General features: G+C 41.2%; 1 protein-coding gene across 5 annotated transcripts in view; it reads left to right on the top strand.

Moving 5' to 3' along the window:
- mid2 (midline 2) overlaps positions 1 to 15,371 on the top strand; it is a 95,382-nt gene extending 80,011 nt beyond the window's left edge. For all 5 annotated transcript variants that reach the window (XM_078260520.1, XM_078260519.1, XM_078260515.1 and 2 more), the window contains 2 exons: positions 13,574 to 13,781; positions 14,118 to 15,371. In XM_078260520.1, the coding sequence (XP_078116646.1) occupies positions 13,574 to 13,781; positions 14,118 to 14,541 (632 nt within the window). In that variant the 3' untranslated portion in view covers positions 14,542 to 15,371. The remainder of the gene's footprint in view (positions 1 to 13,573; positions 13,782 to 14,117) is intronic.
- Positions 15,372 to 16,433: the final 1,062 nt, after the last annotated feature.

Here is a 16,433-nt window from a genome sequence, read left to right as displayed (position 1 = left end):
GGATATGCCTCAAGGGTGCCCAATAACATTTTAAAATGTACAGCAGTAGTGCAGTGAAGCTAAAATGGAGTTGATATGCCAACTCCTCCTCTTAGCTGCTGTCTGGAGTCTGGCTGTGGCATTTAGGATTAACTGTAATCTGGATACACTCTGCTAAATTTAAATAGGTGTGTGGGAAACCGCAGTAGTCAGGGGATCTCAGTCACTGACACAAACACACCCTCTCTCTCTCACTTTACTTACTCTCGCTTGCCCTCTAAATGGACCTGAGCAGGGAAAGGTCCAGGGGTGACACTTAATCTAAACCTGTCAGCTCCATCTTTAAGACTAATGACCAAGCACAGGCATAAATAAATACAACTATAAACACCAAGAGTTTATTTGCTGGACTTCTATATAGGGACTCTACAGTGTAGCCTGCACTCTATTGAAGTGCTGTTACTGCAATCATAGTCTATATCCTCGACATTCCACTTTTCCGTTTCCGTTTCCTTCCGCTTTCTATGTGTTGGAATTTTAAACTCCAGGGGATTTATGAGGACTATGGTTAACTGCTCCTCAGATCTCTGCAGGGTAAATCCAGACAGCTAGCTAGACTGTCTGTCCAATCTGAGTTTTCTGTTGCACGACTAAAACAACTTTTGAACGTACACGGTCCACCAAAACAAGTTCCTTACCGAGGCTATTTTGCAGCACATCCGTGCGGAGCTTAGTGCCGCCTGTGACAATTGTGATTGGTTTAAAGAAATGGCAATAAACCAGAGCATGTTTTTCTCCCAGACCGAAATGCTATGTGGACTAGCCAGACCCTCCTCTGCGGTGCTGTGGAGGAAGGTGTGGCAGAGACTACTGCAATCACAACTTGCATTGTTCGTGTTCTAATGTGTGTGCAATCAATCCGATTTTTGCTTTGAGTTAACAGCAAGATGTAGCATAAAGTATATAAGTTGTTGTTAAAAGTGCTGTTACCCGTGGCCGGGTTACTCAATTGGTAGAGTGGGCGCACATATATGGAGGTGTATACCTCGACGCAGAAGGCCTACGGTTCGAGTCTGACCTGAGGTGATTTCCTGCATGTCATCCCCCTCTCTCTCCTCTTTCATATATCTGTTCTTTCCATTAAAGGCTGAAATGCCCCGAAAAAATCTTTGAAAAAAAAGTGCCATTACTGTTGGGAATGTTCTCTCTTTAAATACCTTTGGTAGCAGAATGTTGGTGCCAAGCTTATAGGGCAAATGGGCATGCTTTACATCTTATTCCCTTTTTATGTTCGTATTACCCATTAAATATATTTTATAGTTAAGAGTGAGTGGCCTCTAAAGAGAGCTCTACCCTGTCTCAACCAATTCACCTGTCCTCTATTTGATACTGCCATCTGGCACTTTTAAGTGAACCCTTTATCCATCCAATATCAGCAGGCCCTCTCATCTGAATCTCTGCCCCCCAAGTCAAAATCTTCTAGACCCACCCTGCCTGTGGGACATAGTGCATGTCAGTACTTGAACTCTTTTCTTATGGCATTACAGTGGATTACTGCCTCCTTGTGATTTGGGCACGGCATGTAGCCGGGGAGCGTTTTGAGGTGAAGTGCAGGGTATCTGGAGTTGGCAGTCAGCTCACTGTCACTGATGCTCATGACTCTTACCAGGCACAATATAAATAACACTAAGTAGCAGTTGGATTTATAATATGCTCCCTTAACACAGATAAATGGAATGAGCGTGTTTAGGTTATTTTTCATCGTTAATCTCACATCCGTTATGTCTCTGTCTCTCAGTTCAGTTAATGAAGATTTGTTGCCTTGCATTTACATTTAAAAAAATATGTTGCCAATATACATAAACAGATTAAAGTGAATCGTTTTATTTAAAACCTTTGTTTAAGACTCAGGGAATCAGTTGAGGGAGATCCTCATTTTCGATTGAGCATGAACAAAGAACGCAAACAATCAATAACAGACCAGTTCAAAATAGAAATACAATCATACAGTGGCCAGGATAGCTCAGTCGGTAGAGCGGGAGCACATATACAGAGGTTTATGCCTTGACGCAGAATGTCCAGGGTTCGAGTCCGACCTGGGACGATTTCCTGCATGTCTTCCCCCCCTCTCTCTCCCTTTCGTTGCTTTCCTATCATTAAAGGCGGAAAAATGCCCAAAAAATATCAAACAAAAAAAAGAAAAGAAATACAATCATACAAACCAACAAACCATATCAGTTCAGTAACAATAAGAGTTACAGGTTGATAGTGGACTACATAAATAGCGTCCAAGCGATATAAAAGTATGCAGTTTAAGGTCATGTTGCAAGAGATGCAAGTGGCTGCTGCACTAATACTAATACTCTTTCCATGTTCAGTCTTGGCACGAGGTACCTGAAGAACCAGCCCGTCACTGGATCGAGTTAAAAGGGGACCAGGGTTTCAACGCAATATAGATGTAATATATGATGGTGAGTTTCTGACCAGGGCTTTAAAGATAAACAGATATCAGTGATTATTACGTCTCTTAGTCAGAGAGGCCCAAACATACGAGTACTGTAGCTCTCACCATCACCGTTAATACATGTCAGGACTGAGTGTTAAACACAATCTCAGGGCCTTAGTGTGGAGGCAGCAGTGTGTCTGTATATTACATCCATATAAGCCAAAATTGATAGGTCAGTTGATTCAACTATCCCCTTCCTACAGTTTAAGGGAAAGTTTATTTCTGAATAAAAGCCAATCTTTTGTCATAATTTGCAAACAAGGTTCCTAATGTGGTTATTTAAATGTAAATGTCATCGAGCAACATGCCAAGATACTTCCAATCCCTTTCAACCCTTTCAATAATACTACATACAATGAATACATAAATATTGTTTTGTGAACTATATGAAATTAAACAACTTATTAGTAATAACACTAATTAACACAAAAGCTTGCTTCATGAAAAACAGGTATATATTATTCTTCTGCCAGTTTTGCCACATTACAGTTTCACCAAAGAGGATCTGAATAATGTCTTATTTTGGGAATGACATATAGATATCTTTCCAAAGCATATACTGTACCTGTAGTCACAGCAACCCTAAAAATGACGTTCATATACTAATTTGCAACAGCTAACACGTTTGAAGGAAGTGTAATGCCACCAGGTTTTTTTTTATCAAGGTAACGAGGAAATGTTTTTAATTAAAGTTTCTGGCAAGTCACACAAAATGTTAATTTGTTTTCCCTACAATATCTGCTCAAAGCAACTAAAGTGGTATTGCACTTTTTATGGTTATGTTTAGGCACAGAAAGCACTCGGTAGAGGATAGAAAAATATCTTTGTTTAGTTCTCAGGTTTGGTTCTCTGGATGTAGACCACGGCACTCTGTAAGCCCATGCTCCAGCCTGACCTCCTCCTTATGACATGCCGCGGTGCAAAAAATGTCTGTTAACATAATCTAGGCAGCAATGTATGCATGCAATTCATGACAAACATTTACATGTAATTTCTAGGAGAGCAGAATCTATTTAAAGGAACACGCCGATGAATTGTGACTTTAGCTTATTCATCGTAAGCCCCAGAGTTAGATAAGTCCATACATACCCTTCTTATCTCCGTGCGTGTCGTAACTCTGTCCGACGGTTCCACCGGTAGCTTAGCCTAGCACGGATCCTGGAGGTAATTGGTTCCAACTAGCCTACTGCTCCCAATAAGTGACAAAATAACGCCAACATGTTCCTATTTATATGTTGTGATTTGTATAGTCACAGCGTGTACAAATAACAACGTCACATGAGACACAGCCATCTTCTAACCGCATATAAACTGGGAACTGTATTCTCAGAAAGGCGAAGCATTGCTGATCTGCTCGGGGCTTCTCAGGTGCTGCAAGCATATCACTCAGCCCAAGTAGCAGAAGTAGCACTGCTTCGCCTTTCTGAGAATATGGTTCCCAGTTTATATACGGTTAGAAGATGGCTGTGTCTCATGTGACCTTGTTATTTGTGCACGCTGTGACTATACAAATCACAACATGTAAATAGGAACATGGTTGGCGTTATTTTTTTCATTTATTGGGAGCAGTAGGCTAGTTGGAATCGATTACCTTCAGGATCCGTGCTAGGCTAAGCTACCGGTGGAACTGTCGGACAGAGTTACAACACGGACTGCGATGAGAAGGGTATGTATGGACTTATCTAACTCTGGGGGTTACGGTGAATAAGCTAAAGTCCCAATAAGTTAGCGTGTTCCTTTAAATCTACAGCAACCTGAAATTAAAAAACAAATCTCTGTCCTCTCTGTTCCCATTACCATCCGTGTTAATCAGTACAATATAGTGCAGTATATAATGTCCAGTGTCAGTGTACAGTACAATGCTAAAAGAGAATTTCCCCCTCTCTCCTTTTCCATTCCCACTGTCGGTCATCTTCTTCTCTGGCAGCCGGTGCTATCAGGGGGGAAAGCTTGTCCACCCACGGCTTGTTTGGTTGAGATTTTGAGCCTGTGATTGGCAACGGGCATTTCTCTCTGCTGTGCTGGTTTAGACAAGCCATCAAAATAACAAATAAAACATTCAATATTTTTATCCATGATTGAGCTATTGTGGTTTGGCATCATGTCACCACATCATGTGTGTTTGTGCATGTGTCTGTCAGTCTGTTCATACGTCCTTGTCTCTCATTTTTTCTCTTATCTCCCACTCCCTCTCCTCCCTCCTCCCTCTTCCCTCTTCTTCTCAGAGGGATCGGTATTCAGATTAAAGTGCCTCGCTCCTCTGCTCTGGTGAAGCCATGCAGTGTTTTTGGATTAAAATGGGTCGCAACAAAACTGATCACAAATATCTCACTTTGACAGGCTTATTAGGGTTTCTCTCGAGACTCCGCTCATGTTCAAGCTCTAGTAGCAAGCTTTTGTGCTGAGAACCACAAGTTATTTTCCTTGCACTTGAAGTCTCTCTTTCTGTCTGTGGCTAGATTGGAGGGTTTACTGCTGTCACATTTTTAAGATGAGAGGCTCTGGAGGCTTTTAGCCTAAGCTCATCATATATTTCAGGCAGATGCTTACAAAGCAAAGAAGGCAGTGACAAGTCATGCAGATACTGGAAAGTAGTGCATCACAGCCATGTCTGTTCAAGTACACCCATAAATGCTGCACTGTATGTATGTATATGTGTAACACAAATTTGAATGAAACTGTGTCAATATTGCACCACAAAGGCAAGCACATCAGTGCACTGCCAGCTATTTTTTCAACTGTATAATGTCAATTACAGTATACATCTGAACTGTTTTCTCTGCAATCACAGATTTTGCAAAAGAATACATTGCTCTAGTTTAACGGTACCTCAGAGGACATAACAACAATGACATACAATGTTAAGGAAAAGCTCATTCACACACCTGAAGTTTTGCATCACAACACGTGTCCTCGTCTCTCTTAACAACCAACTGATTGTTAACAACTGAAACAAAGTTCATGGGAACTGCTCATGTTGGCAAGAAATGAAAGAATTTGACGCAGGCCTTTTTTTTGTTGTCCTGGACTTCAAGAGGCATTGTTAAAGTCTGTTCTCTTATGCAATGTCTTGGCCTCAATCTTTGCATGTTCCTACATTATGTCCCTCTCTAACCCCTCTCTTGGTCTGCTGTCCTCTGTTACCACTGGCTATGGCATATGATCTCCTCTTCTGGTGCCCTTTCTTCAATCTCTATCTGACAATTCACTTGAGAGGTAAATCTTTTCATCCCAAGATGCCACAACTTTTGGTCTCATTGCAAGGACAGGCCAGATGTGTGCTGTAATCCCACACAGATGTAAACACAAACTCGGTTTGTATACACCTTTTTGGCTATGTAAATGTGTGTGTTTGTCTGGTAGAGGGTAAGGAGAAACAAGACAATGTTTTGCTGCTACTGCGTCTGCCTTCAAGAACCCTATTCAGCATCGCTATGAAGACACCTGGAATAACTTTAGCTTGTAGCTATTTGTGCAATTGTATTAGAAAGGTCAAATGTAGCAATTTATGTGGAGTTGATTAAATGTTACAGCAGCAGACAGCCAAATTAGCCCCAAAGACCTTAAGCATTGGTTTGTCAAATGGTGTCCAAACAACATACTGTCTATTTAAGAAAATCGTGAAAAAAATGAAGGTATATGATGAAGGTATAATATCATCATCATGGTACCCAGGAACAGAAAGGGGAACTGCACCAATGTTACAAGTTTACTTACCAAGGCCTGGTGAGCACTACTGCATATGAAAGGCCTTTGGTGGCTTCAGAGGGAGCTACAAAGTATGATAAATTGCCTCAAGTGATGTCACTTGAGTCAGCATCGTTGGGAGCTGAAAACTACAAGCTACTGTTTGACAAATTAATAAAATCTGTGGATGTGGAACTAGAAAGAAATGAGACCTCTGTAGCACGCTCCTCATCTCTACTTAAGGGTAGCGGCTCGAAGGCGACATTAGATGCTACTAGCATAACACACAATTCTCTGACCAAACTGTCAGTGGTCGTGCTGCATTGTGGATAATGTAGGCGACAAGGAAGAACCAAGAAGACTCTGTGGTTTTGCCACATGTTGATCCCTTTTTGTTTTAAATCCACCATGAGTCCGACAATGTTATAGGACTGCAATGTGAAATTGGTGAAGTACTTTTTTACTGGCTTCACGCCTCTGCTGCAGTCCTGTCTCGTGCAATTCAGTCAGCTTGATGGAGACAACATTTAAAATCCTGTTGTGAAGTCTTAAAGCTTTCGAAGCATTTTTAGGTCACTCCACTGTCACTCCAATGAAACCATTCATTGAACCCTGAGTGGCTCACAGCCAACCGTGGCACTAATGCTGTAGTTAGTATATGCCGTAGAAGTGTCACTGTGCTGTTACATTCTCATAGCTAACGTGAAGAAGGCTTCTTGAAACGCGTATGAATATAGTATGATGAAGAAGGAGGCAGTTAAGAAGTGTGTGTGTGTGGGTGTGGGTGTGGGTGTGACCTTTTATTGCTATGACCATACTTCTGCTTTTACCTCAGAGCGAACTGTGACCAGGTTTCTACACGACTGTCCTCTAAAGTGAAGGGTGGAACCTACAAAGAGACAGAGAGAGTATGAAAGTGGATGAAAAGTGACAGATTGAGAGTGAGAGGAGAGTGTTGAACGAATAGAGGACACCAAATAGCACTTTGCAGTGATGAGTGTCCGCGGACATGAGTGCCCTCAATCCACTGCTTTTTACCCATTAATACAGTCCATGCCTGAGCAATGCACATAGCAAGATTACACTGTGCCAGTCCAGCAACAGTTTCTAAATCTTAAGTCAACAATCAAACTGTAATATTATTAAAACACAAAATAAAAGCACTTGTTTTCTGTTCATACGGCTCAGGATTTGCAGTTTTTTTATATTAAATATATATACATTAATTTTGTATCAAAAGCAGAAATAATTAAGCAATTAGAATCAGAATTAATTAATTAAAATCCAAGCATGTGTCCTTCCATTTTAACATTAAAAAGGCAAAGCCGCATCTTCTGGTTGGCTACATAATAATCATTATATTTGTGTTCATAGCACTGTATTCCAATCAGGCATTCATAAGCATGAAATTTAATTAAGGTTTCGTCTGAGTTTGGTCACAAGTTATTAGAGTGGCATCTGACAGAACAAGAAGCCATGTAAATCAGGACAGCTTTTATTAGACTGTGCTCTGTTTATGCTTTTTAATTGGCTGTCTCTCTCAGTGATGAATTCATACCAACAAGAAACAAAGTTGCAGTAGGAGAGGAAAGTAGTTTATTAATTAACGATGGAGGAAAGTGTTCAAATTTAGACTGAGTAGTATCAGCAGCTTATAGATTGTTAGGTGGTCTTACAGTATTATTATGCAGGATGTGTCCGTATCTGTGTTGTCTCTTCTTCTCTGAGCTTACTATTCCATACTGTAGGCAGTGACTATCAGGTCCGATCAGAAACACCTGTTTGTACCAACGTTTGTGTGTGCAGGTAGAAGTCAACAACAAGATATGATTTTCTCAGCTATAAATCCAGCGCATGTACCCAGGGCAGAACATCTGTTTTTAAAGATGTTTTGAAGGTTCTGTGAAGGCTGTTTATGTGGAATATTTTGTTGCATTTCCGTGCGCACTGATATTTGCTTTCCTCACAGGTTTTTAAATGTCATTTTACAGGAAGGTAAAACTTTATTAATTACTTGATTAATGTACCTGATTTTGTAATTGTGAATGGTGCATTTGAAAAGGGGCCAACTCTGGTTAAATCCTGCTCGGCGTACGATTGTGTGCTTTTATTGTAAGCACACAATCGAGTTGAGATCCCAGCATCCTGGTAGCCCCTGTCCCACAGTCATCCAAACATCAACATCCACTTTTGTCATTTTGTAGTCCAAAGCTGCAGGATGGTGTGAAGTACTGTAGGAGTACCAACAGCATAAATCCACACTTACATTTAGCAGCTCTATTGTTTACAAGTGAAGACTGAGCTCTATTTTGAGTGAACATATTGTTTGTGTCAAAACAAAAGCTAATCTGAATGCATTACAGTGCTGACAGTCAAACACTGGACTGTTGACTTTATAATGGCAGCCATCCTGTTGGTAAACTATTCTCGGCATCCATATTATGAAGCAGGGATTCAGCAAACACCCCAGAGTGTGTGTGTACATGTGAGTGCACGTACAGTATGTGTGTATTTCTCGGATCCCAGTCCCTGTGTTGAGTATAAGCAGCTAAAATCCAGTCTGAAAATATCACACGTCAAGGTGCCCCAGGGTACATCTTAACTTCCTGTTAAAGGACCTGCATGCATCTCTGATGACAGGCCTCAAGCTACCACACAGCCCCTAAAGTAAACAGTAGGAGGTGGAGAGATAGCGAGGGAAGAGGCAAGATGGGTGCTGGGAGAAGAAGAAGAGAAAGATGTGAAGAGGAGGATAGAAAATGAGAGGACAGAGGTGTACCCATGGAATAGTATGTTACGCATGCATGTACTCTGTGATTACAATGTCCCTGGTTTGATTCTGGTGGGAGACCTTTGTTGCATGACTGCTGGCTTGAAAACGGAAGACCACAAACTAATAGGCGACGTCCTGCTCTCTTTACTCCCTTTAGGATTATTAGTAACCTGTTTGTGCTTTCTCCCCGTGTTTCCTGTCTGTGTTTACTGTGAAATGTCAAACAAAGGCAAAAAATGCTGACAAAGTATCTACAAAAAAGAACAGGAGAGGAGAAGCGAAGACAAACTGGTTCTGACATATTTCCTTGTTGAGGATAGAAAGGTCCCGCTTTAAAATAGATTAACATAAAAAGGGGTAGAGCAGCACCCTTTTGGTATCAGAATCTTAATAATGTAGGAACTTCTCTCCAACTCTATCAGCAAGCAGTAGGAACTGCAGTAAAATGGACATCGTGTCCCTAGCCCTGCTTAAAGGATAAGGCTGGTGATAATGTATGTTTTTCCTTTTTGTCTACAAATCCCATAAAAACGACTAAAGACTACAATCAATTTACTTACTACTCACTGCACTGCGGCTGAAAATAGTTCCCAACAAATGCACTATTTACTCCTGTTTGAATAACATTGCAAAAAAACAAAAAAAATGTTATCAGTGTTTAAAAATGAAACTACATATTTGTGACTCAGTTTCATAGATTGACTTAAGAACCAATGGGCTTGGGGCTGAGTGCAAAGGACAGGTTGAATCTTTTATCTGTAACTTTTTCCCCTCCTCCTTTAAAACATTACATATTTCAGCTTGGCTGTCATTGATGCAAAAATGAAGTCACCTCTTCACAATGGACTGCCGAGAGCAAGCTTATTAGAACTGAGATTAACATTAAACAGCATTAAATCACAATGTTTTGTCATTTGGCTTTTGGAGCTTAACAACAAAGAGTTGTGTGATGTGTTTGCCAGCTCAAAGCACCTTCCTTCATTCACTGAGCAGGTGAAAATGCCATCAGGTGGAAGGGAGATTGGGAGTGTATTAAAACGGCAGTTGGCTGGGAAGTTGTTTTTATTTTTTGTTTGCTTATTTGCTAATATTTTTTCTCAAAGATAGACAGACTGAATTGGCACTCACCAAGGAAACCTTGATATTAACTGATAATGCTTTCAAGTCCTTTATTCTGCAATACATGCATTGATCAGTATCATTAAGAAAGGCCTGAGTTTTAATGAATTACTACATTTTACACACAAAACCAATAGTACTGACAGTGACTTGTTGGGGGGGAGGGGGGATCTTTCACATTCTTTTACTCTAACTAACCATCACAGACACTTTCCTTCCAAAAACAGCTCCTTAATCACAGTGAAATTCTTCCTTACTGAAAAAGCCTTACTGAAAAAGATTTTTCTAGCACTGGACTCTGAAGATTGTCGAGTTCATTAAAGGGTGAAGTTGGAGAATATCAGTGACTACTGTTTGTCTTTGCCCTTTACTAAACAAAGACATTTGCAGTTTTTGTGGAAGTTGAGTAGAAAGAGCCAAGAATTGCCCAGTGAGGGGCGAGAAAACAAGATGTAATACACATTGCCAGGAATCCCTGCTATGCACCTCATACGCCTGCTGTGCTATAACCATGTTACATGATTTATGCATTTTTAATCTCGCCAGTGTAAATCTGTGTTTTAGTAGTCAGCACTGTTGGATTACATAAGACATTACATATGGATCAATCATTAGAAGCCAAGTGGCACATAGCCATGCATTTTAATGACATGGAATGATTTGCAAGTTCAACAGAGATGTGGAAACATGAAAAGATATAAGGTTGGAGCTCTAAAGAGCTTTCTACGTCCCTGATAATTCTGTTTCTACTGCAGTAATTGTTTAGTTATGCAGTAAAATGGATCTTTTTTTCTATCTACCTCATTACAGAGGCAGCTCAATCTATCCCTCAGCAAAAATGTGAGCCAGGAAAAAAAGAAGTGAGTGAAATTGACTGAATTGAAATAAAGTTGATTACCCAGATGCTATCCCACTGCAAGTATTCCAACAAGGACCCGGTGAAATGAAGTCGGAATGAAATTGCTTTTTATAAACGCTCCCCCAACAGTAGTCCCTTTTATTTCACTCCCTATTTTTCCTTTCTTTTTTGTGTTTTACAAGTTTCCATTAAAGACTTCCCAGTTCGTAACAAAGCACAGCTTCCAGGCACTCAAACAGAGAACACTTATCACGTCTGCAGACAGTTGAAAACATCTCTAATTGTTACTGTATTGCAGACACTGCTAAGAAATCCAGTCTGTGGGATATAATGTGCTATTATCTTGACCTGTCTTTATTTTCTGTAATATACAATCTGACAGCATGGGAGTGTGTGTGTGTGTGTGTGTGTGTGTGTGTGTGTGTGTGTGTGTGTGTGTGTGTGTGTGTGTGTGTGTGTGTGTGTGTGTGTGTGCTTGTGTGTGTGCGTGACAAGATGATAAGAATCAGTGTCATCTCTGTAGATTTAATATGTAAGTTTGTTGTCTCTTCATGGGGCTGACATAAAAGTCAGAGCTTGTGACTCATTTTGGTTGTGGACATGGTTTCCACAAAACAGTACACAAGTAAAAATTATACTTGACAATGCTGTAGAGATAGGTCTGCAATGCGAGACCAAAGGGTCCCCAACATCACATGACAGCATTGAGTAGTTGCACACAATGATTCATTGAAGTTGTGTGAAAATTGGGAACAATTTGCTTTGCCAGCCTGGCAATACTATGGCAATTAAAACCGAGTACAAGAGTCCTTTTAGTGGTGCACCTGCCATTTTGTCTTTGCAAACCCCCAAGTTCAGTTTCATTTGGAGAATTCTTCCAGCCCTATGTATATATGATATACACATTTATTCTCACATACCAAGAATTCACCATTTACACCCAAGCTTATCCATTTACAAGAATCCTGCTGGCATTGGTTCAAAACATTTCCACTTGGCCACTTATTGTATGTCTGCTTGTGTGTAGGCCGGAGTTGATGCTCTGTGTGTGTGTGTCTGCTTGTCCTCTAACGTGTGTCTCCCCTTCCCCAACCTCGGGCCCAGCCAGGGCTCTCAGGAGTCATCCCCTGGAAAGGCATGACAGAGCCCCAGTGTTTGGAAATGGCTGCGCTGGCAGCGATAAGCAGTTCAAAGAAGAGAGCGCATTAATGTAATTGGCTGCCAGCAGCACATTGGCCTTGTCGTCTCATATCCACACGTGGTAACACACACTCACCACGCGGATTATTGGAGGGGAGTGTGTGAGAGAGGAGAGAGGATGAGAATGAGAGAATGGGGGAAGAAAGATGAAGGGAAGGACAGAGAGAGGAAGGGGAAGAGGAGTCGAGGTCCTCATTGTGTTGCTCATTAAGCCGTGGGAGGCTCAGGGAAGCTGAGAGAAGAGATGAGAGGTGTCAGAGTTAAATGTCAGGTCTGGAAGGGACGTGGCTGACCTCCATGAAGCCTACACACACACACATTACGGACATAGAGAGGGGATCCTCTGCTGAATCTTCAGCCTCATATTATCCCCTTAACTTCTCCTCTCCTCCTCACTCCCTAACTCCCCTCTCTCTCTCTCTCTCTCTCTCTCTCTCTCTCTCTCTCTCTCTCTGCCACTCACTTACTTTCACCCTCTCAATTTTCCACCCATTACACCCAAATTACTGGTGTCATTGCAAATTGAATTGTTGCAACCGGATAGCAACATTTCCACTGGATAGCCTCAACAGCTACCTACTGCAGTGGAAGTGAAGGCTATTTCCTTACTTTCCAAGTCTGTGTGATGGGAGGCACAGAGGAGAATGCCGGGCGGCTTCCTCCACTGTTATGAAATATTTTCACTAAAGGCTGCAAGAGGCTTTGAAGTTTAGACTCTTGCCCTTGTATTTCAAACATTCTTCTCTTCTGTCTCTCTCTGTGAGTTCTCTGCGAGCACTTCTCACCCCACTTTCTATTTATTTTCGTCTTTTGCTGCCGCTCTGACTTAAAATCTTGCTCTAATTTTTATTCTTACTCTCAGCTCTTTCGCCTTCTGATATTGTGGTATCTTCTGCCTTTTTCCGCGTGACAATATCGAGGGATCACAAACACAAAACATTTAAATTGGAAATTGTTCAAAAAAGTTAGATTTCAGATTTTTTTGCATTGAGTTTGTGATAAAGAAAGAAGCTCTGTAGCCAGAGCTTGTTCTGTTCAACAAGAACATCTACACAAAGGCAAAGTTAAAGCTAAAACTTACACACAATGACTTGGCTTCCAGTTACTGCCATCTTATGTACATAAATAGGAAAATAGCTTATAACATGATAAAAAGACTGGGATTTGTACAGTGATTACATTAAGGGAATGCAGGGATTTTATTAGCCTTGCTTTTATGTAACTCATTTTAATTTGATATATTATTCTTAATGTAGTTATTTTTGTCTCCATGTATGTTGCATCATGTTACAGTTTTATACTTTTCAGAAAGACACTTTGTGCCAAAGAAAACGATGATGATGATGACGATAATGATGTTGGTGATAATGATGATTATGTCATCATTATCATCATTAGCTGCCAACACAGTAAAATACCCTTTAAAGCACAACATGCTGTCTCTTCACAGGTCAACCCTTTAAGTTAGACCCAAAGACGGCCCACAAGAAGCTGCGTCTGTCCAACGACTGTCTGACCATGGAGAAAGACGAGAGCTCGCTGAAGAAGAGCCACACCCCGGAACGCTTCAGCGGCACGGGCTCTTATGGCGCAGCTGGTAACGTCTTCATTGACAGCGGGTGTCACTACTGGGAGGTGCTGCTGGGAGCGTCCACATGGTAAGAAACACACATGCAGAAGAGTGCATTATATAAGACTGCAAGGACGCTCGATAAACTGTAATGTCTTTCTTTAGGGAGTTTAAATCTAGGCTGTTATGCAAACCCACACACACAACAGACACTCTCACCACACACAGTGTATACTCTTATCCTTTTTATATTCTTTTCACTAATTGGCTCTGAAGTAGACCTCTTCATGCAGGAAAGACCCAAAGGGCCCGAGCCTATCTTGTGTGTCCTCAGCATGAGGTTGCTTGACTGTGCAAGTAAAGTCATTAAGGAGGACACTCATTTCAGATCACTAATGCATTCTAAAATGTTCCTTCCCTGCAGGTATGCCATCGGCGTGGCTTACAAATCAGCCCCGAAAAACGAATGGAGCGGCAAGAATTCGTCCTCATGGGTGTTCTCGCGCTGCAACAACAACTTTATGGTGCGCCATGACGGCAAGGAGATGCTGGTGGAGGCAAGCCTGCAGCTGAGGCGGCTGGGTGTCCTGCTGGACTACGACAACAATTCACTGTCCTTCTATGATGCCATGAACTCCCAGCACATTCACACCTTTGAAATTTCCTTCCTCCTGCCCGTTGTACCCACTTTCATGATCTGGAACAAGTCAGTCATGATACTCTCAGGGCTACCCGTCCCCGACTTTGTCGATGGTTTGGCCTCAGATCTTCAAGAGCAGCAACAGCAGCAGATGGGCCTGTGCCGACAAGAGTCTCCATACTTGACCGGGATGAAGACCTGCCACTGAGAAAAGGCCCACCAAGGGCCTAGCAGAGTCCACTCATGACCGGTGACTGGTTGATTGGGAGCTGAAAGACATTGACAGTGTGACTGAGTTCTATTCTCTGCATTAAGCGAGGAACAGTTACTTTCTTATGGATTTAGAAAGTGTTGAAGATATGCACACCAGTCTGGAAAAATGTCAGTCCTGTTAGTTTGTAGCGATCCAATGCTTTGCTAATCCATCAGTGGGAACAAGGTCTCTTGAGCGCAAACGTCAGTAGACCTAAAATCATCTGATGTCCTAGCATCACTCAGGGCAGGGCTGGGCATCTAGTTTTAATGACCATTTAAGGTCTTCCTTTTTGATTTATCTTCCTCTTGAATTGACCCTAGGCTGAAGACCAAGGAAGGAATGTTCTCATCCGCCATTTAGAGTTTGAAGTTACAACATTTGAACAGTGAGATTACGTCTCAGCTGTGGTAGGTAAAAAAAAAACTCAGCACAATGCAGAGGCAGTAAAAAAATATCCAATGAAGACTACAGACATTTTAACTGATATGTCAAGTGAACTCAATGTGACAAAAAATATATTTTAAATTAGCAGCTAAAATAATAGTTTGCCTTTATGAAAAATACACTAACATTATCTGTTTTCTTGGCAAGAGTTATATGAGAAGATCGATACCACTCTCATGTTTGTACATTAAATCTGAAGCTAGAGCCAGCAGCCGGGTTAATTTAGCATAGCATAAAGACTGGGCGGCCTCCAGCCTAGTTCCAGCACATAACTTCCTGTAAAACTACAGTGTTGATTTTACATTTCTCAGTAAACAAATTAGATATTATGTGTACAATGGTGAGCTTTTGAGGTGTTTTTTTACCTTTGGACTGAGCCAGACTAGCAGTTTCCCTGTGTTTCCCGCCTTTCTTATAAACTAAGCTAACTGCTAGCTTTATTAGCGTACAAACATGAGAGTTGGTATCATTCTTTTAATCTAACTCTTGACAAGAAAGGGAATAAGCATGTCTCCCAAAACATTTCTTCCTTTAAATGAGGATGTGCCTTCTTTAATCCATTTTAATGTGTGAACTAGATGCTACCATCTTGCTAATGCAAATACATGCTAGCTGTGGACATTTTGTGTTGCTTCACATCACTGTTCACGTGTTGTAGCCTCAGTAGCTGTAAGTGGTCGTTGCTAAAGTCTTTTCCTTGATCTTCCTGCTAGTTTTGACACAGCAGTCCTGTTTGTGTTGGCTGGTTGTAGCTTCTGAGTTTCAGGAAGTGTTAACTTTGCTCCCAGATATGAACAAGATGTTCATGTGACTACTCAACTTGTATAATAAGAGGTTTATTGAATATTATAGGAAAAAAGTGTTATTTATGACAAAAAAGATGGTTTACTTTTATTATTAATCTCAACATATTCATGATGCACTTTTTGATTAACACTATTTCCACTCTACGAGTATTAAAGTAGATGGAGCTGAGAGGCTGGGATGTAATGAGGAGGCAAAGTGACAACTAGCACTACTGCTGGCCGTGAAAGACTCCTCTGAAAAATATACATCACCTTATTTTCCTACTTATATTTCAAAATTGATTTATAGTCTAAAATTAATAATGGTTACAGGATATTAACCATAATAAAGTATTGCAATAAAACACTGTCATTTAAAAATGTTTTGCTAACACCTAAAGGCAGTGACACACCAACCCGATAATCGGCCGTCGGACAGTCTGGCGAGGTCAGTGACCCGAGTCTGTTCGGTGTGTTCCGTGCTTTCATCTGTCCGAGGAGCAGTCGGCCTGACATGTTGCGTCAGAGGGCGGGCAGTCAGATTCCATGACTAATCTGATTGGTGGAGTGCTAACCCGGAAATGACGAGCAGTATGAGCGTGACTAAGCCTCACA

This window comes from Sander vitreus, chromosome 10, assembly GCF_031162955.1.
Source record: "Sander vitreus isolate 19-12246 chromosome 10, sanVit1, whole genome shotgun sequence".
NCBI classification, from domain to species: domain Eukaryota; kingdom Metazoa; phylum Chordata; class Actinopteri; order Perciformes; family Percidae; genus Sander; species Sander vitreus.
Note: the sequence above shows the minus strand (reverse complement) of the source record. Positions and strands in the feature narration are given on the sequence as shown.